Genomic DNA, 22,313 nt, shown 5'->3' on the forward strand with positions numbered 1-22,313 from the left:
TGGTGACAAGAGTGGTTGATGAGGGAAAGGCATATTCTGCTATTTTCTTGGATTTTGCAAAGGCATTTGATGAGCTGATATTTAAGTTGTAGCACATGGGTTTAGATGTTACGTTTAGTCAATTCAGGATTAGTTAGCTGATAGATATCAGAGCTGTATATGGTGGGGCAACATCAAGGAGGTTACAAGTGGGGAGTCCCACAGGGCTCAGTACTGGGAGCTGTGTTGTTTAACCTTTATATCAGTGACAATGTCAGTAGATTGCAGAAGGATATTCAGATGTTTGCAGATGTTGTGAAGCTAGGAAGGGTTATTAGTAATAGTGCAGATGTGGAAACCTTGCAAGAGGATTTGAATAAACTGGACAGATGCCCAAATGAATGGGGAACAGGTATCAGTTTAATGCTGCAAACTGCTTCCTCCAGTACAGCTTCTCCAGAGTATGCAGGGGCATTCTCTGGAGGTGCTGTAGGGGAGACAAGAGACTTGGGGTGATGATTGATTAGAAACCTGAAATTCAGAGAACATATTGCAAAGGTGGTGAAGGTAACCCAGAGGATTGCTGCAATGCTAAGAAGGATGCTGAACTGTAGAGATAAGTGTTGTAATTCCATTGTATAAAACCCTGATCAGACCACACTTAGACTATTGTTCTCAAATTTAATCCCCAGGATTCGAAGGGGATAAATTAAATTTGGAAAGGGTATAGAGACAGATATCAAAGATGGTTTCAGGACTATACAGTGTTGGTTATGAGGATTGGCTGAGAGAATGTGGACTGCAGTGTTTGGTAGATACAAGGAGAGATGATATGATTGAGACTTTTAAACTGTTGAGAGATAGTTACAGGATTGACACTGGGTGTTCTTTCACTTAGTGGAACAAGGTAAAAGAAGCGAGGACAAGGAGCCATCTTGGAAGTTATGAAAGGAAGCTGAGAGTGAGGAGTGGTTTCTTTTCATGGAGGGTGGTTGAACTGTGGGATACATTGCCTGATAGTGGTGAGAGCATGAACATTTCAGTAAGTTCAAGGAGTGGTATGATAGACTTTGTTTTTTTTTAGGAAGGACCTCCCATGATGAGTCTTTGGACTTCATGGAGGCCTGAATCATCATAATAACTTCATTGTTTAAGCCTAATAAATAAGCATTTTTGCTCTATATGGCAGAATTATATACTTTCTTTCTATAATAATTTCCAAACCATTTCAAACTTGACAGTGAAACGAATAAAGAGGTGTGCAATGGTTAGATTTGAAAAGTTGCATTGCTATATTTTTTTTGAGCAAGTGCATAAGTGACATGAATGGTAAGTTTGTGTTATTACCTGTCCAAGATCTATGAGAAGTAAATGGTGTTTTCTGCATCTTCATTATGGTCGATCAACAGAAATTAGAAGTTGTAAATTATTCCCATATGAGAATGGTTCATTATTAGTAGTTTAGAGAAGCAAGTTGGAAAAATATTGTGATATAAAGTAAAAACAGAGGAGAATATCAGTGGATAGTTGAGGTTTGTCTGTAAGATTTTTAGTTAGGCTGAACTGAAAGAAATGCTTCTGGTTCAAACAGAAGCAGGATCCATAAACTTCAAGGGAAAAAAAATGAATGAACGCCTGTTGACTCTAACTGATAGTGAGTGTTAATGATGCCTGAGAAACTCTTAATGATGTCATAGTGACAACAGCAGATATATTACTAGAAAAAGTAGTTGAATATAACCACTGGTTTGATGGAGAATGCATGACTATAGCAAAAAAAGAAAAGGGGCTTATAGATGAATACCCAAAGGAACCACAGTTGTAAAGCTGTAGAGGAATATCATGGCTGGAAAGGAAGAAAAAAGAGGGCATAAGAATAGAAATACTATGAGGATGAACTTAAGAAACTGGAATATCTCTGATATATGATATAACCTTCTATTAAAAGTTAAATATAATCCAGAAAGACTTCCGCCCTAGAACAACATTATGTAGGGATAAGGCCATAAATCTTAGTGGGAAAGAAACGATATTAGAAAGATGAATAGAACATTTTGATGAACTCTTGAATACAGCAGTCCCTCGATTAGCGTGCCTAATGTGTCCTTTAAAACAAGCGCATTAATCAAAAACGCACTAATTGAATATCTATCCCAATGGCTTTAACAGGCCTTTAAGGCCTGTTAAAGCCTTTGTAACCGAAATATGAGGATAGAATGGTCACTCCTATGCCTCAAGGTATTCTTGGCTGTATCCCTGTATGTTCACGGGGCCGGTTTGCCTGCTTGCGGGATGAAAAACACCAGATAAACTGGCAGAAAAAACCCTACTGCCCACGCCCAAGACCGGCTGACTTGGCTATGGCTGAGAAAGATCCTTCAGTTCTTCACGTCTCCGACGGGAATCGAACCTAGGACACTCCTTCCCCAGGCATATGGTTGCGAAGCGCAAAGCTACTAGGCTAACTGCGCGGACACTAATCGAATATAATAACCTATAATTATTTCGGGCAACTCTAAGGAGTCGACAGACTCGTCGAGGGAGGCCCTAACATCATGTCAAGAACAACTATTCAATATTCACACAGTATCTATCATACCTTGCCTTGAACTCATTCACAGTCATAGCACCCACAACAGACTCGAGCAGCTTATTCCACTCATTCACCACTCTCCAAGTAAAAAACCTAGCTCTAACACCCTTGCTAACCACATTTTTGCTCAGCTTCCATGTATGGCCCCCTAGCCCTCCCACCACCAGTCCTATTCTGAAAAATCTTCTGTTTGAATGTCTCAATTATATCACCCCTTTTCTGCCTATCAACCAATTTTTGCAACCCACAAATCTTCAACCTGTTCTCATAAGGTTCATTCCATAGACCTGCTATCATCTTGGTCACTCATCTCTGGATCTTCTCCACCTCCTCCCCATCAAGAAGAAACCCTGACGCCTATATCTGCATAGGTGTCGAGTAGTCTAGATGGGGGTCTTATCAAGGCTTGATACAGATGAACAATAACTTGTTTGTGTCTCTTTGTTAAAGTATTTTTCAGCAACCAATCATCAATCTCCTGGAGTACGGTTCCACCAATGTGATATACTGCTACTAATCTTTTCACCCCAAAATGCATAACCTTACACTTTGCTTAAATCAACATCCATTTTCCTTAGCCCAGTCCTCCAAACTATCCAAATCATCTTGCAAAATTTTGACATCCTGTGCACTCACTATTGCTCTACCCAACTTTGCATCATCAGCAAACAAGTGAACGCTTCCTCTCAGATCCTATCCTATATCGTTAATGAACAAATTGAAAAGTAGTGGTCCAAGAACAGAACCCTGCAGCACACCACTAGTCACAAGCTGTCTTTTGGACTCTGCTCCTGAATAAACTACTCTCTGATATCTCCATCAACCACCATCCTATCCATCTCACCAACCTATATCCATCCCCATATGCTGCAATTTACTGATTAGAATTCGATGTATCCTGCCAAAGACCTTAGCAAGGTCCAGTAGAATCACTGTAAACCCATTACTCTTATCCAGTTCAGCCGTCACTGTGTTATAAAATGTGAGCAAGTTACTGAGGCATGATCTACCCTTCACAAAACCATGTTGTCCCCATACAGTATCCCATTTTCTTCTATCCAATCCTGGATTTTTCTCTTGAACTATTTTCTCCAAGACCTTGACAACGATTCCTGATATGCTGATCATTTGGTAATTTAACCTCCTTTATGCAGTGGAACTATTTTCCCCTCTTTCCACCTCCTTGGGACTAACCCAGACCCGAGACTCAAACAAAATGGTCAAGGGCACTGACAATTCTTTAACCGCTTCACGTATGACACAAGCTGGTATACCATCCAATCCCACAGATGTATTGACATTGAGGTTTTGTAATAGACTATTCACCTCCACTTCATTCACCATAATTCCTGTATAATCTATTGGTTCATTCATTCCTGCAATGTCACCACCTGTGTGATATATTCTTGCAAAGTGCTCACTCAGTAATTCAACTATATCAACTGATCTGGTTACCTCCCTACCATCAACATTCTTTAAAATCATTCTGCCATATACATTTTTTTCTTTTACTTGCAACATATCGAAAAAACTGTTTGGGATTCTCTTTCGCCTGCATGGCTAATGTTCTTTCATAATCCGTTTTTGCTTTTTTTACCACACTTGTTACCCTTATGGCCTGCGCTTTATACCGTTCATGTGCCTGCTAGTCACCTTTCTTCTTAAATTTCCTCCATAGTTGTCTCTTTTTTTTGCAGCTCAAGCTTAATGGTGTTATTCATCCATTTAACCCCTACTTGATTTATTATTTGGACTCTAAGTATACAGTCAGCCATTGCTTCATGCAAACACTTCCTAACCACCTCCCATGCACTATCAACATCTAGCCCTTGTAGTTTTACATGCCATAGCACTGAACCAATCAAACTCCTAAGCTTGTTGTATTTACCAGCCCAATAATTCCACATGTACCTTGTCTTAATTGTAAATTCCACACCTTTAGCCACCTCCCAAGTCAAGACCTTATGATCACTCTCGTTAATTGGTGGCAACGTGGTCATATTTGTTACAGCCAAATTCTCAGATGCAATTACTAGGTCAAGCACTCTCTCTGACCCCTAGTATTTTCCATTACATGCTGTTGCAGATAGTTATCCCTTAATAATCGCATAAAATCCAATTCCTTCCTCCCATGTGTCCTCTCCTCCTTCCAATCAATGTTACCATAGTTGAAATCACCCATAATAATTACCCTCCTTCCACTCATTTCTTCTATTTGCTTATGCGTACTATCTCCACCATCTATTCCATCACCTGGTCTATAACAGCACCCAACTGTATATTTTGTTCTGCTAGTTTCAATCTCACACCAAATAGCCTAAAATGTACTCTTTTCTCTATCCTGCAGTTCCACTTCTATTCTCCTTAGCTGTAGCTCATCAGCTATCATCAATAACACTCCTCCATTTTATTCTCCGTCACTCCTGAACACACCATATCCCCCCCCCCCATACATTCAATCCTACTAGCTATATCATCTTCTGTCAGCCATGTTTCACTAATGCCAATAACCTGTGGCCTGGAAGTGCCAACCCAAAAATTTTTCCTTCTTGTTCTTAATATTTCTGGCATTAGTATACATGAATTGCAGAAGCCCATTTGTCCCATCCCTATATTGATGCCTTATACTAACTATCCCATTCTGATTAGTTGTCCTTCGTATTCGCTCGGGCATATTACACACATTCATACACTCAACTGTCTCCCTAAAGTCTGCGTATCCACTCCCCCCCCTTAATAACTCTAGTTTCCCTGATTCTGCACATCCACTACATTCGACAACACCTTTTCAAGTCTCTTTACACCAAATCCATTCAAATGTAAACCATCCATCTTATATAAATCCTTTCACCCATCGAACTCGCTCCACAAATTCCACACCACTCGTCTTGCATAATTCATGCATAAAGTCATTTGCAATTATGGCCCTCCTATACTCTTCACTGTCATACTGCGGAAACAGACTCGCCATCCTAACACTCTCAGTCTTCTCTTTTGTTAGCTCAAGCAATTCCTTCACATCCTCACTCATAGCCATTTTTTTTCCTTTCAAATCATTTGTACCTTCTCCTACTATCAATTCTTTCACCTGCTGCTTTTGCATTCTAATTGACTCGCTTACATCCTTAACATTCGCACCAGGTTGGTAGGATTTTGTTAAACTATAGACTAACACACCTCTTACTAAGAAATCTCCATACAACACTCACTCTTTCATTTTGTTTACACTCACTATCGTACTCTTATTTTTTCTATCATACTTTTGCCGTTTATCAGTCGGTACGCTTGGTAAACATTTTTGCCAATGTTCCAGCTGCCGATTTGCCCTGTGTATCTCTCCGCGTAACTGAGCGATCTCACTCATTGCATCAGTCATCATTTTTATTCCCCGATAATTCATTCATTCGTTCTGTATGTTTACCTTCATTCTCACTTTCAACGCCACTCTCACAGCTATCTGGTACTACCTCACAAATATCACTATTCATACCTCGCATATCGGTATTTTCTAGATTCTCACTTTCAACACCGATATCAAGACCTGAAACACTCTTTAAATCCTTGCATTTTTTTACACTTTCTGCACACGTTCACTCCACTATCGTTGTTTAACCAGACTCCAACCGCTCTCCTCAATGCATACATTTCGCAAACAGTACACTGAATCAAATCCTTTAAATTAAAATTTTTAGACAAAGATGGCGATGTGGACACCATCTTTGTTGTATTCCTCTTTATAGGGCCATATGTACAGACAATCTATGGGAAAATGTATAATTCATTCCTCAGATTTCTTTTTTTGACCCTTAATTTTTTTTATAAAAGAATCAGGGTATGTCTCAGGGTCTAGTTAAAGGAAAACCATGAAGCTGAAAGACAATAAAACATATTCAGAATGTAAATTTATTATTCTACTTAACAAAGAATTGAGCTAATGTAGTTTGGCAGGCATTTTGTTTCTTTTTTTCATACAACCCACAGTATGGCCCTATTGCCTCTTCTACTCTTCTGCAAATTTTACTGCTTCTCTGTTTATCAGGGTCAGCCTCTCAGCATTGCTGCTTAAAAACTTAGATTGTATGAAAAATATTTTCAAATTGTTTCTGTGAAATCTCTTTTGGCTGACTATCAGTGGTTAAATTTTCTGCATATTCTTCGGGATCTTCCTGCTGTGCATCTAAATTTAGCAGGTCGAAATCGCTCAATTCTTCAGAATGAGATTTAATTAACCCTTGGACGTTATCATTGAAGGGGAGAAAGAAATGAAGGACGTACAAATTAGTCACCAACTCGCGAAATCATGTGCTTTATAGATAAAATTTCCCAACTGTTATACAAGCAAAATAGTTACCACTTTAAAAACTGCAATGATCATAAAAGAGAAGTTAATTTTCCGATGTGTAATAATAAACAACTCGTCCCAGAAGATGGATTGAATACCCTATTATGGGAATGGATTCTCCTTTTTGTGACTTGTCGAAGGGTCTCAAATCTGGGTGTACTACAGCAGATGACATAAATTTTGGCAGTAAAAATTTGGGACATGGTGTACATGGAAGTAGTGTAGTATGCCATTAAAAATAACATTTGTAAAATGTTTTAAATCAGTAACTAAATTATTTCATTCTGGTGAGTGATTTTTTAAAATAGTTAGCAATAAAAATGTATAGATAGAAATTTTTTTTAAAATTTATAACATTTATTTTTAAGATGCATATAGACGCACTAATCGAATTTAGGTATAGAAAAAAATAATGCACTAATCGGGGGCGCATTAATCAAGGGATTACTGTACTAATATATCTGATCAGTTTAGCATGGATAAAACAAATCCAAACAGAAGATTTAGAATCAATTAAACCAATATTAACAATTGCTGAAGCAGCTGTTAGTCTTTGGACTCCCTAGAGATGTCATGTAATAATAATACCTAATTGTAAAATGACAACTTGGTCTAAAATTCCAGTTGCCTTGTGCATGATGGAAATAGCAAAATCGATCTGTAGGTTATTCATGTTAACTGGTAACATTGCAGGCTAATGATGATTGTTTGGAGTATTTCCTCAATATATTATGTCCTCCCCCTCCCTACATGCCAGTGGAGCAATGCCTGTCTGAATGTTAAAATTCCAGTGAACATTATTACTGACTAAGTGCATATATTTTGCATTTAGTTTTTCATCTGATAAGGGTTATTTTCAAGATGTGCCAAAGCACAGGTCATTCAGGAATGATTTTCAGCATATTTCTATATGCTATAGTTTTTCAAGAAATTTTTCAACTGCTTAATCATATATTACTCATCCACTTGAAAGATTGCTAAATCTATAGCACACCAGTGCAATTGGTGGGTAAGCATTTTTTATGCATTTTTGTTATTCTATATCATCCAACCACTCTGCTCTAGAGATCAAACATGGAACTCTTTTCAAGCCACTTCAGACCCTCCAGTAAGTGGGACACTAGTGTCTTGTGCAGTGAAAGTTTTCTCTATATGCATGAGTATAATGAAAAATAGTGAGATGTTTGGAATTAGTTTTCTCTATAGACATAAAGCTAATTTTAACACATCTTGGGTGGTTGTGGTAATGTTCAGTTAGGTTGAGTACGAATTGGATAATTCCATACAACTGCTACCTTTTAAATTAATTTAATTCTTCCCTGGTCATTCACTATATGTCATAATGGATCATTTCTCTTCAGATTTCTTCACCAGTGCTAAATACCCCTAGAACTCTTGCATATGATCTTCCTCCTATACAAAAATGACATTCTCTCATTAACTTAGAATCCTGTCAGTTCTTCTACTGTTCACAGTACACTCCATTCCCCTCATTTGACAAGAACTATGATGCTGAAACTTAAGATCCATAACAATTATCTTAAACATCTAGCCAGCCTTTGCTGCCAGAGCAACTATTATAACAGCTTTCCACCTAATAGGCTGCAGGTTCAAATACTGTCCTGGCACAGATGTTTGAGATTGTCTTTAAATCAGAAGTGAATTTTATTGCCTGGTGTGAAACCACTACCCTGTTTCTTGGGGATCTGAAAGCTCAGTGTTTGGGATCTGGATTTCCAGTTTATAAAATAAAAGAAAAAATTAGTCCTGTTCTTCTACAGGTTTATAACCTTTTATGGGTGGGAGTCACAAAAAAATACTTTTTGCCATGTTCCAGTGGGATGAAGACAATCTTTAAATTTCAGTGTTATCAAAAGACTCCTGTTCTGGTTTGTGTATGAAAGGCACTCTTAACTTTGTCACATCCAGATCTCTAAATAAGATTAATTCCTTTTCTGTGACTGACGTACACTTGTATCCTTTCTTGGCACAGAAATCATCACATCCAGTCTCCTTGATCTCCAAAACTGTCCCCCCCCCCAAAAAAAAATACTGTTTTTATCTACATAGCTTAAACCCTATATAAATTTGCCATCTCAGAATACTCTTCTTGCATTTGGGTCAATATATTAAGAACTTCCATAAAAATACTTGGAATATCTAGTCCTTTAAATAGATATCTTCCACACTATAATCTTTGGATTTTCTGGAGGTTTATATTTTAATGGGCACCATTCTGCTGAACTGGTATTGTCATTCTTTCACTTCAAGGCTATACACACTAGGGAAAACAGTCATTCATCCAGCTAATATACAAATCCAACTTGTCATTTTAATTTCATTCTGTCAATCACTGTATACCCTAGAACAACTTTCATATTCCATACTTATTTCAGAATTTAACAGTCTTTTATTTCTCAAGCAGGGAAAAAAAAAATCTCCTTAACCACTTGACTGTGCATATGGCACTGATGTCCTGTAGGTTTTGTAATCTCATTTGTAGAATTGATATAAGAAACTCATTTCTTGATGGAAGACTATAACAAATTATTGTAACAAATTATCCCATCCATACTAAAATTGAACTCTTTAATTCTACTTAGAGTATTTGAGTGTCCTTAAATAAGTTTTTATTAGAAAGTTTTTAGGAAAAGCAAGAGCATTAAGAATTAAAATTGCACTTTTTTATGTAGTTCAGTAAAATAATCTTAGCTTCTGCTAAGATTATACAATATAATCTGTCTACTATATAATCTTAGCAGCTAGCAAATCTTTTCACCAAACTCATACCAGCATTCATTGCCATTACAAAAAAAAAACTTTATTATTATCATCATCTTAAGATCCCATGAAGTCACTCATCTAGGAGGTCTCTTTTGTCATATACACATCCCATCATACTGTGCCCTAAACACATGCAGTTCTCTGCAGCCACATTCTCAGGCAAGCATTCTAATCATTCACAACTCTACATGCAAAAAACTTGCTTCTCACACCCTCCTTATATAGCTCCCAGGGATGTCCTCTAGTTCTTCCCTGATCTCTCACCATTTGCTGTAAAACCTCTCCAACATTGATCCTATAACAATCTCTTACTAACCTGTACATCTCTATCATATCACCTCTTCCTCCTATCCACTAGACTCTGCAAATTGCATCATCTCAACCTTTTATTCATATTCAACATTCCAGAGATCAGAAACTATTTTGGTCAATCACCTCTGGACCTTTTCCAACATCTCTTCATCTTTTTGAAAACCAGGTGACTAAATCTGTGCACAGTACATCATATGTGGCCTAGTTAGAACCTTATACAATGGAACCTGAATCTCTTTACTTGTGGATGTCCTCTGCATGATTCCTGGAATTCTTTGTGTTGTCCTCACAATTTTGGCAATGTGCCCTTTAAAGTTTAGATCCTTATCCATCATCCTAAAGCCTCTTATTTACTCTGCATCTAACAGTATATCCCCACCAAGTGTGAATTCTACATCCCATTTGTTTCCTAAATTTTAAAACCTTACATTTTGCAACATTGAACTGGCATCCTCATTCCTGTGCCAATTCACTCAGTTCTATTCTAGTCTTCTTGTAAGGCCTCAACATCTTCTCTGCTCCTCATAGTTAATCCCAACTTTGCATCATCCACAAATAACTGAATATCCCATCCAAAACTTTCCCAATATTATTAACATACAGGTTAAACAGCAATGGCCCTAAAACAGGCCCCTGAGGCATACACTGGTGACTTTCCTCTTCTTGGATATTGCTCTCCCATACACAACTTGCTGATACCTATCTGTTAGCCAAATCTCTAATCCAATGCACTAGTCTGATATCCAATCCCATCTGCTCTAGTTTGACTATCAACTTATCATATAGTAATCTAGCAAAAACCTTTGCACAGCCTAAGTATATTACTATGTATCCATCTCCCAGATCCAATGCTGCTATCACTTTATTGTAATAAGTAGATTACTAAAACATGACCTCTCTTTAGTAAATTTGTGCTGTCCATCAAAGATAATACCATTGCTGTCAACCCAATTCTGGATCCTGATTCTCACCAGTTTTTCCAAGACTTGAACAAAATGCCTGACACACACACACACACACACACACACACACACACACACACACACACAGCCTATAATTTGATGCTTGAATTGTCAAAGTGGTACAATCTTGCCTTCCTTCCATTCCTTTAGAACTTGACCTAATGTAAGACTTGCATTAAACAAATGTCAAGGCAGATTTCAACTATCTAGCACATTCTTTCAAATTACACAGTGATACAAAGTGTGCCCATTAAGTAATGAGATGACAATTATTATACAAAACAAAGAACTATATACAGAATTGTCAATTACAGATTCAAAATCTCCCTCCAAACAATTTACATCTGACAGGTGTTTGAAGGCATATTGGTAGAAGTCCTGAATAGGAACATCCTTCAGTGTCTGGGTCACACTGCACTGGATGTCCTCAATGTTGTTGAATCGCTCCCCCTTTCAAAACACACTCTTCATTTTCAGGAAGAGGAAAACATTGCAGGAGCCAAATCTGGGAAATGGGGAGAGGTGTTTGATCACACAGATTTCAAAGCCAGAAACTGCTTCACAGGCAGCACCAAGTACATAGGCAAGTTGTTGTGCAATAGAAACCAATTGTGGAACAGTTCTTTCCTGACAAGTCTCATTTGGATATACAGATGTTGCATTACTCCTAAATAACACTGACCATTCACTTTGATGCCTTCAGGAACAAATTTGTGGTGGATATCTCCAGCAGTGTCAAAAAAAACAATGACCATTGTCTTGACCTGTGATTTTTGCAATCTGACTTTCTTCTGCCTGGGAGAAGCATTCCATGCTCTGCAGTTTTTTTTCCAGATCAAACAACATATCACAGTCTTGATCAACTGCATGGATGAAATTTTCATAACATGCAACCCAGTGCTCTGTTTGTGTGTCAACGTGTGTAGCATAAACCTCGGACAAATCTTCCTCTTGTGCAAATCTTTCTAACATTAATCTGGCCATTTCCTTACCGATACCAAGCTGTGCAGTGTCATTAGCAATAATTTCCCTGTCCTTCACCACGTTTTCATTTGTCTGCAGAAACTGGCTGTCCACAGCATCATGGTTCGTCCTTCCTCCAGGGACTCTCTCTCTTTAAATGTTGAAAATGAGCAGAACATCTGTGCACAGCTCAGTTATCACTTTAAACTTTTTTAGATCTTGGTACTGTAGCAGTTTTTCCTAATTTAGAGTAAAATTTTATCATAGCTCTTTGCTCCATGATGTAATGTCTAACATAGTCTACTCTTACTTCAATGGTTGCCACATGAAAACTGCTATGTAACCTGACTTGAAAGTTGCACTTGCCATTAACAATCTAGCAGTCAAAATTATAAACACATCTGTTATTTTTATTCAAAGGTACGTCCTGTTAATTAAAAAAAGAAAAAAAATCAGTCTGATGACTTGATGATATACACAGTGTGCCCATTAACTCCTGCAGCCTTATTAATATCAAGCTTGCTTAATTCCTCATATACTTCTTCCTCACTCAGTCTCTCCTCATCCACTGCTCTCCTTACTCTCCATGATGTAAGGCCTTTATGAACTGCTCAGTAAATGTCTCAACTATATCTTCTGCTGCAGTTGTCCTTATAATTTTCTCCAATCAGTGCCATCTTATTATAATCATTCTTATTTTGCTGGTTACATATTGAAAGAACTCACTAAGAGTTTTTTTTCCAGCTTCATTAGCTAACTGCTGCAGACTGAACTTTTGCTACCCTTACCAACCAAGTCACTCTCGTTGCCTGTTCTTTGTATTCCTCATGGAATTGATTATTACCACTCTTATGTTGTTTCCATAATGCCTTTTTTCCCTTTGTATTTCATGCTTAATCTCTTCATGCATCACACAGTTTAACATCTACCTTATTTAACCTTATAACCATTGAATAAGTTGTAGACATTGTTTCTACTAAATAGTTCTTGAATATTATCCTTTCCACCCAACTCCTCATTCCACAAAAAAATTATCACACCCATGAGCCAGACATGGCTCAGAACACACAACCTTCTGATCTGGAGTCAGATATGCTGCCATTGCACTACTGGTCTACAAGTAAGCTGGTGGTGCAATGTCATGATTTGATGGAACAGTTGTGACATTAGCATTTGACTGTTCTGCAAATCAAATTGCATAAACTGAACATGATTTTTCATGTTCAAATACACATAAAGTAAGGAAACTCATTCTGTTGCTGCTGCAAAAACTAAAAATGCTTATGACTTGGTCAATTTATGCTACCCAAGTTTTTTTTGTTTTTTTTTTATATATAGCACATCACATCTAGTTTATCCAATGATTTTCTGCACTGAGTACTATTACTTGCTGTATGCTCAGAGGCTATTGCTTCATATTAATAAAGTGTTGCAGTATTATCAGTTTAAGCACCAATGTCTCCATCTTAAAAGCTGATATTATGCTTAGCACGGTGCAATATCGCTATACACACTAATCTGTAATTACATTAATCAATAAATAATTACAACAAATGCACCCAAAGAGGTGCATTTATTATAATCATGAAGTTTAAGAAGTTCAACTTATCTGATTTCATCATCAATTCAATCTCCTGATATATATACCCCTGAAGGGTGTTCAGGTTACTATGACAGCATGACATGATTAAGTTTACATTATTATTAATCTCCTATCAACAATTTTCCTTCAAGTCAGTCTATTACTTGTGAAAACTTCAATATTGTCATATCTAATATTTTGTGTTTCTAAGGCATTTCTAACTGAATCAATCCGCCTAGACCTTGATCCTCCTTTGGGTCTCTTTCTTGGCATCAAACACCTGTTTTGCTAATCTTTCCTCACCCATTCTGTTTAAGTGGCCATACTACCTTATATTAGCTCTGCTGACACATTCTTGATTTGCTAATGTCAAATTCCTTTCTAATATTTTCATTTTTAATGATTCTGCCATTAATGCCATCAGTTCACTACCTAATTCTTCCTAGAACTCTCATATCTGTGGTCTCTAGTCTTTGGTCAAGTGCTTTGTTTCTAACCCAACTCTCAGATCCATAACTTTCAAACGGTTTGAACACTGTCTTGTATACTGCTAGTTTGGTGTTTTGCTAATTTCTCTCCTTTTTTTTTTCCATATAAATTTATTCAACTGGCTATCCATACTAGCTTTGCTTATTCTGTTGTCTATTTCCATATTTAGCCTGCAATCTTCACTAATAACTGTGCCTAAATAGCTGAAATGCAGCTGAAGTTTTCTGTTATGCTCCAACCTATTTTCATAGTTTTGGTCTTTTTATTGCTGAGTTTCATGTCATATTTGTTACAGCTATTATACAATTTAGTTAGAGCATCCTGGAGACTCTCACTAGATGTGAGGAGTGCATCATCTGCATATTTTATCTCCTATATAGCTGTTTTATATTGCCACTTTATTTCATAATGTGATCCATATATGTGATGAATAAAAGTGGAGAGAATAAAAGGGAACTTACCTGCCAGCCTGGTTGGTCAAGTGGTTAGCATATCTGCTCTCCAGCCATAAGGCTGAGGGTTTGAATCCTGCCATGGGCATGGATTTTTGTGATTGTGAAAATGTAATGGTGGTGTTAATAAAATAGATTGATTAAAAATCTCCTCTTTAAATAAATCTTTTTCTAACAATTATTTTTTTTATTTCGGAGTGTACCTATGTTATTATATGCACAACGGTTCACTCCAATTGGTGCAATGATCTTAACTCTTTCTTTAAGAATCCAAATAATCACTGACTCAAGACCAAAATACAAAATAAACACATTTAATATAACAAAAACCAATATATATATATATATATATATATATATATATATATACACTTCAAACAAATATTACAAAATTAACTACAAATTAATTGGATCCAAGGCCTTTTAAAAATAAACTTACACTAAAGACTAGACTAAACACTTTGTTTGCATAATCACAAAATGTTCATTGCCAGTTTCTTTCTCTGTCAAAGCCCTTTTCCAAAGATGTGACTCCATTCTTCATTTTTACAGGCTCCTTTCTCATCACTTATGTAGCACACATTAATTCTTCTGAACTTAATTCTATCTCTTTTCTTCAGTAGAAATAATAGTCAGATCTGGTGTCCTTAATACAGATGAAACTTCCTAATTAGAGTTTTCTCGAACATTCCTTTAGACCGTAAATAGCAAATTCTTCTTTTATTCACTAAATGCTTAGTGACAGTCTTACTCTTCCAATTAAAAAAAAAATCTTATTTCTAAGATTTCCTTTTCGGAATCTACTATAAATCTTTCAATTAATGTTTCCTCCAATATTCCATCTAAAATGCATATAGCAATATTTCCCTTTTATTTACGAATACTTATTCCACTTTGAAACTTAATAGTTCCATGATTCCTTTTTTGGAATATACTATTAATTTTCCTCAGACTGTCACATATTAAAAAAAAAAAAAAAAAAAAAAAAAACCTCCAGTTCCTCTGAATCTAAATATCTGCTGGCATGTGTTCTAAATTCCTTCCAAACGCTATCTTGTTTATTTCTCCCATTGCTTTGATACCGAACTTGTCAGTTGTCAATCGCATGTCAAACTTCTCGGCGAGCATGCGCACTCCATGAAACTGGCAAGCGAGAAACTAGGTGTAATGGCTGGCATCTTGTCTCCGTTAGCGACAAGAGAATGTCACTAACGGGGAGACACAACTTTTGATAATTTTAAATTACAATAAAATTCTTGTAATGCAAATATTAAATCCAGTAAGTACATATTTTTTAAAAGCTTTACATATCATTTTTGACAAAACAATTTCAATAACGGGCACATTGCAAGTGCCAACAATGCATGTTATGAAACTAAAACTAATAAACATTCTAACATAACCAATATGCAAAAATATTCAGAATTTTAAATTATGATTATTTTTACCGTGGTGTTGGACAGTAGATAGCGTTGATGGATGAAGTTGAGTGGTGGAGACGGAGAGATGTAGAGTAGGTGTTGCCTTCCCTCGATGAGTCTTTGGACTCCCTGGAGGTATCATGTAATAATAATTTTACATTAAATCTTCTTCCTGTATTTCCATCAATTCTAACTGCTGACTGACAACTTAAATGTAGACTGTATTCTATAATAATGTAATAATTCCATTCACTCCATATGATTGAAGTATTTTGAAAAGCTTTTTTCTGGGCAGCTTGTCATGTGCCTTTTTTTTTTTTTCAAAATATACACTCAAGTATAAATCCTTGTCATATTCTCAACCACAATCTTTCTCAACCTCTTTTTCCTTGTATAAATCTTAATTGCAACACTTAGTAGAGAAATTCCTTTGTAATTCTCACACTCAGCTTTATTTCCTTTTTTTTTTTTTTTTTATTGATGGGTACTATGAGAGCTCTGTTCCAATCATTGGGAATTTGACCTTCTGACTAATCCCTCTGAATTATGCAGTGTAGCCACTGCAATCTTTTATACCTCCATGCTTAAGCATTTCTGGTCAAATATCCTCTACTCCAGCTGCCTTTCTACATTTTAAGTTTTTTGACAGCTTTTTCTACCTTAAGTATTCATGTACTACTCTATGCATTCCTCTTGAAAATTTTCTAGCACAGTCCTGTCACTGCTTGGTTTGTTTAACAGTCTTTCAAAGTAATTACTCCTGATATCTGAGATATCCTTATCTTTGGTTTTCATGTCACTTATCATCTTTGATTTCTTTGAAGTAAATAGACTTCAGAACATTTTGCCTTTTCCTGATATTTTCTATATTCTTACCAGTCTTCCTATGACTTTTTGTTTAGCTACTTTTACACATAGCTTAGCTCGCTTACATTTTTTCTCTGTATTCTTTTAGGACGTCTGCTTACTTATTTGCTAGAAACTTTTGGTATGCTTTCTTTTCCAGGACTACTTCTCTAACTTCTTGTGTCCACCATGGTGTTATTTTTCTATCCTTGCAGACAACTTCACCATATACTCCCTAGCTAAATCAATCAGTGTCTTTTTCAGAGTTTGCCACTGAGACTCCAAGGTTTGGTTCTTGTTTTCAACTTGTTTCATTTTTTCTTGAATAATGTTTGTATTGTTGACTACAATTTAATGTAAAAGCTGTTCAACTTTAATAATTTTTAAACTTTCTTATATACTGATCTTTTCAATTTGATATCCATTTTTATCAGTTTATCTGATTTAAAAAAAATTTAATTTCAAACCATTTGCAATGGACTTCGAATTCATCAAAATTACAAGTAACATTTAGAGTTTATATTCAGAAAAAATGCACTTGAAACTGTAACATGTTCTCTAAATATTTAAAATTCTGTTCTGAAGATTTATTAGCATATAGTACTACTTGAACTGAAACTGCATTCTTCATGGTAAAAGTTGAATTGAACTGAAACTTCTCAAAACTAGATGCATAATTTTGCAAACTTTTTAGCATCATTAATGTTATTTATGGTTTGAAGTATACCTTTTTGAAAACATGGACCTGCAACAAAGGAATTTACTGGGAGAGTAGTTAATTATATAGTCCATGGCTTATCTAATTTCAGATATTCTGCAAATAAACTCAAATGTCAAATTACTTTTTTTTTTTTTTTTTTTTTTTTTTTTTTTTTTTTTTTCAAATTTTAAATTAAAATTTCATTTACATTTATTTCAAGTGTGAAAATGCTGTAGATAAATCTACCAAGAATTTAACAGATAGGCGAAATGAGGAATATAAAGCTAAAAAAGTTAGTTATGCTTGTGCAAGAGAAAATGAAAGAATGAAGGAACAGGCTTTAGACAGTAAAGCAGCACGAGGAAAAGTTCTGACAGAAAAAGATTTGAGCAAGGTAAGATTTTTTAAACTATGCTGCAGTTTTGACTTGTTTTGTTGTCTGAGACCTCCAGTGAGTTGGACTTATCAAGGGAGGCTATAAATCACTCCCAGCTATCATACCTTCCCTTAAATACTGCTCTCTGGGAGAAAAACCTAGCTCTTACCCCTTTCTTGACTGCAAATAAATTTAACTTCCATTGATGCCACAGTGTTCTCTTCCTGCATTCCATATAATGAAAAATTTCATAATGAAAAATTATAGAGCTATTGTATCACCCCATATTTCTCCTGTTAACCAGAGTCTGCAGTCCACATACTGCAATCTGTCCTCAATATCTAAATCCCATAATTCAGATATAATCTTTGTAACTCTTTATCCCCTTGGAACCTGGGAGACCAAATCTGTGCACAGTAATCCAGGTGTGGTCTTGTCAAAGCCATATAAAGAAGCAAAATGACTTCCTTATCCTTGCATGTCAAGGTTTGTTTCAACATCACAATTATCCTCTGAGTTGTATTTGCGATTTTTGCTATATGATCTTTGAACTTTAAATTCCTATCCACCAGTATGCCAAGATCCCTTTCTGTTTCAGTTTCTTGTAGCATAACCTTGCATAATATAATATGCTGCTGGAACTTGAATTATGCCAAAATGCATAACTTTATACTTACTAACATTAAATTGACAGCCATTTTCGTTTGCCCAAATTTCCAGTCTATTCAAATCATTTTGTAATTACTGAATATCAATAGCATCCCTGATTGCCCTGCCTATCTTTGCATCATCGGCAAACAATTGCACATCTGATGTTAGATCCTGATCCTTACTGATGTTATTAATGTATAGATTAAATAATAATAGCCCAAGGACTGAACCCTGAGGTATGCCACTGATCACTTAAAATCTGGCAGATTCACATCCACTGTATACCACTTTTTGATATCTGTCTGTCAACCATCTCCTGATCCAAGTCAAGAGTTGATATTCCAATCCCATATTCTCCAGTTTATGCAACAGCCTTTTGTGTGGTATCCTATCAAAGCCTTAGAAATACCCAACATTATCATAGTGTATCCACTCCCTTTATCCAACTCGGCTATAACATTGTTATAAAATATGAGCAAATTGCTAAAGTATGACCTTCCTTTAGTAAACCCATGCTGTTCCTTACAGAGTATAGCATGTTTGTCTACCCATTTCTATATGAGAGTTCTTACCAACTTCTCTAAAATCTTCACTATCCACACCAGAGATAATGATAGGTCAGTAGTTAAATGCATCAGGTTTTGCACCACCCTTGTGCAATGGAACTATCATATATTCCTGTGGTATCATTCCTTAGCTGATACTAAAGATCAACAAACATGCGAAAGGCTTAGCCAATTCGGCTGAACGTTCCTTTAGCATACGGGTTGATATTCCATCTATCCCTATAGACAAATTCTTACCCAGGTTATGCAACAACTCTTCAACCTCATTTTCATGAAACTCTAACTCTTCATCTAATGTAGCAGTAGCACAGTGCACCATGTTACATACATCTGGTCGATATATCTTAGCAAAGTGAGAACTCGTTAACTGAACAATCTCACTAGCTTCCGTCACTAGAGTACCATCTACATTCAATAAAGTTATTCTTCCACATTTATTCTTTTATTTGTGGCATAATAATTAAATTCTTTTGGATTGCCTTTAGCTTGCATGGCCAATTTCTTTTCATACTCTGATTTAGCTTTTCTCACAATACTTGTTATTTTTCTGACCTGAGCTTTATATATTTCATAACTTCTCTTATTCTCATGATATTCTTTCCACATCATCTTCTTGTGGATTTCTTGCTCAATTAGGTTGGACATCCATTTATTGGATGTGCAACCTATTAATTCTTCGAACACTAGGGATACATTCAGGTACTGCTTCATTTAAGCACTTTTTCAAAGATTTCCATGCATTGCTGACATTTTATCCATTCAATAACTGATACCATGGGACCAAAGATAGTATTCTCCTAAGTTGATCATAATTTCCAGCTTTGTAGTTCAGCATGTAATCTGTTTTAATCGAAGCATCAATACAATTATATACTTCCCAACAGTATTGCACTCGAGATTTAATCTTGTGGGGGGGGTGGGGGGGGCAAGTTGAGTAGACTATTTGAGAATACACACTACACATTGCATATGACCAGACTGAGCATCTGCAGTGGTCACTAATTCATAAGTAGCATAGAAATAGGAGATACGACACAACGTAAATAAAATTAAAAAAAAAAAGAATTTTAATTAAAAGATTTTCAGAAAATTTTCTAGTGTTTTTTTTCCTTTTCTTGGTTAGGGCCTTGGCTGCCTCTCTGGGCGTGCCACTGCTTCCCAAGAAAGTACAGCATAATCACTGTCACCAACTGATGGTAAAATAGCCATATTCTTTAAAGAGACCTCTTCAGGATACTATGAGCAAATCCAACACTTTTACTTCAAGTTCCTTCTTTTGCATGCTGCCTCAGAAAGTTGTCTTGCAACAATTCAATAAATTCCTCTTCTTTCTTATCATGAGATTTCTCTTCTACCCAATCAATGTTTGAAAAATTCAAGTCACACATAATGATCATTCGTTTGGTACCCATAAGGCTAAATTGTCGATGCATTTCTTCGTCCCCTGCAACTGAGCTGCCAGGTCTGTAGCAACACCCTCACCATATATTTCATTCTGTTAACCTCCACTTCACACCAGATAGACTGAAACTTACTGCTACATGGGACATTGCTACCATCATTGTTTTCTTGTGTTTCTACCCTAACTGGACTGATATCATTAATAGCACTCCTCCTTCTCTTCCATCTCTTCCTTCATTCCTAAAAAAAAAAGAGTATATTCATTACACTCGATCCTGTTTACCATATCTGATTCTGATAGCCAGGTTTCATTAATGCCAACAATCTTAGGCCACATTGTATTCAATAAAGCAATGAACTCAACCTCTTTGTTTTTAATGCTCCTGGCATTTGTATATAGACATGATAATAAATTATCACATAGCCTATTCTTATAATTAGATATGCAATCTATTTGGTCATCTTGTTCTAGAATTTTCTCTTTTCCCTTACCAGGCATACTTGAAATGTCTGAACCTAAAGCATATTTTTCTACCCCCACATATATAACCATGTTAGAAGACATTCATATCTTCATCACGTTTGCATATAATAGCTGAACTTTCACAAACATTTTTCCCATTCCTCCCTTTGATCTAGTTTCCCCATTAGGTCTCATACCAAGACAGTGTCGTGCCATGGGTAGGAAGTACCCTTGGGCAAAACGTTTTTCAGCGCCCCCATAAAATAAGTTTCCATGAAAAATTTTTGCGAAAAATTTTACTTTGTTAAAAGTACAAAACAGTTTATATGCATACATAAAAATAAATTTTATTTAACAGTAGTAGAACATTGTAATCACTGAAATTCGTTAATAAGGAATTTTTAATAATAAAAATTTTCAAAAATGTGTGTGTGTATATAAAAACAAAAATTTCTTTTATTTTAATATAAAAAGAAATATTACATAACAAAGATAATTTGGAGATATGCTTTTAACTATATAACAATTAGTATAAATGTAGATTTATTTTATGTATTTATCTGTAATGCTTTAGCTGCCACAAAATTTTTAATAATATCTTTAATGTCTAATGAATCCATATTATTTTCAATTGATATAATTGATAAATTCATTAGACGCTCTCCAGACGTTGACCACAAATAATTTTTTATTAGTTTCAGTTTTGAAAAACTTCTTTTCCCTGATGCTACAGATATTGGTATTGTTAAATAAATACTCATCACAATCACAATATTCGGAAACGTGTCGGTTAATTTATTTTCATATATATAATTTAAAACATCCTGAGGAGCTGACTTTTTTTTAATAAAGCACTGCAAAGTTTTTAATTCCTCAAATAAAGTCATACCATCAATATCGCGATTGTTGGAATCTTGATTGTCGCTCAGTTTTAAGTGCAAATCTTTACAATGTTTCAACAAATCTTCATCGCTTTAATTTTTTAATTTGCTAATGTCTCTTATAACTTTAAAGTCCTCGCTATGTTGTTTTAAGAGTGTGAATCTTTCCGTGATTGAAGTTATTGTCGTGTAGAAAATTGCGAAGAAAAGTTTATTTTAAAACTTTGTTTAGGATCGTGAATTGTCTCATCTGATACTTCGTAACCAAACGTTTTTGTTCTTTTGCGAATGTCTGGAAAAATAGGATCAATATTAACATCGTTTGCTGCTACTTTTGCAGTTTCTAATAATAATTTCAAAATATTGGGCGAGTATTTAATTCTTGTATAACATAATTCTGTTCGGTGAGTATTTAATTCTTGTATAACATAATCAAGATTTTCTGTCATTTTTCCTATATTAAGTGGCTTTATTGCTTCTACTCTACTTTCCCACCTAGTAGCAGAAAGTGGTTTCAAATTTAAAACACGAATGTTTTTTTTTTAATATG

The 22,313-nt window shown here is 35.7% G+C and overlaps 1 protein-coding gene across 1 annotated transcript in view; it reads left to right on the plus strand.

Annotated features, from left to right (window-relative positions):
- Positions 1–22,313, plus strand: part of Nost (Nostrin) — a 281,655-nt gene that overhangs the window by 127,872 nt on the left and 131,470 nt on the right. Inside the window, exon 6 of the mRNA XM_090394525.1 lies at positions 17,646–17,819. Within this exon, the coding sequence (XP_090250651.1) occupies positions 17,646–17,819 (174 nt within the window). The remainder of the gene's footprint in view (positions 1–17,645; positions 17,820–22,313) is intronic.

This window comes from Typopeltis vanoorti, chromosome 6 (assembly GCF_054136105.1).
Source record: "Typopeltis vanoorti isolate ZY-2024b chromosome 6, IOZ_Tvanoo_1.0, whole genome shotgun sequence".
Classification (NCBI taxonomy): Eukaryota; Metazoa; Arthropoda; class Arachnida; order Uropygi; family Thelyphonidae; genus Typopeltis; species Typopeltis vanoorti.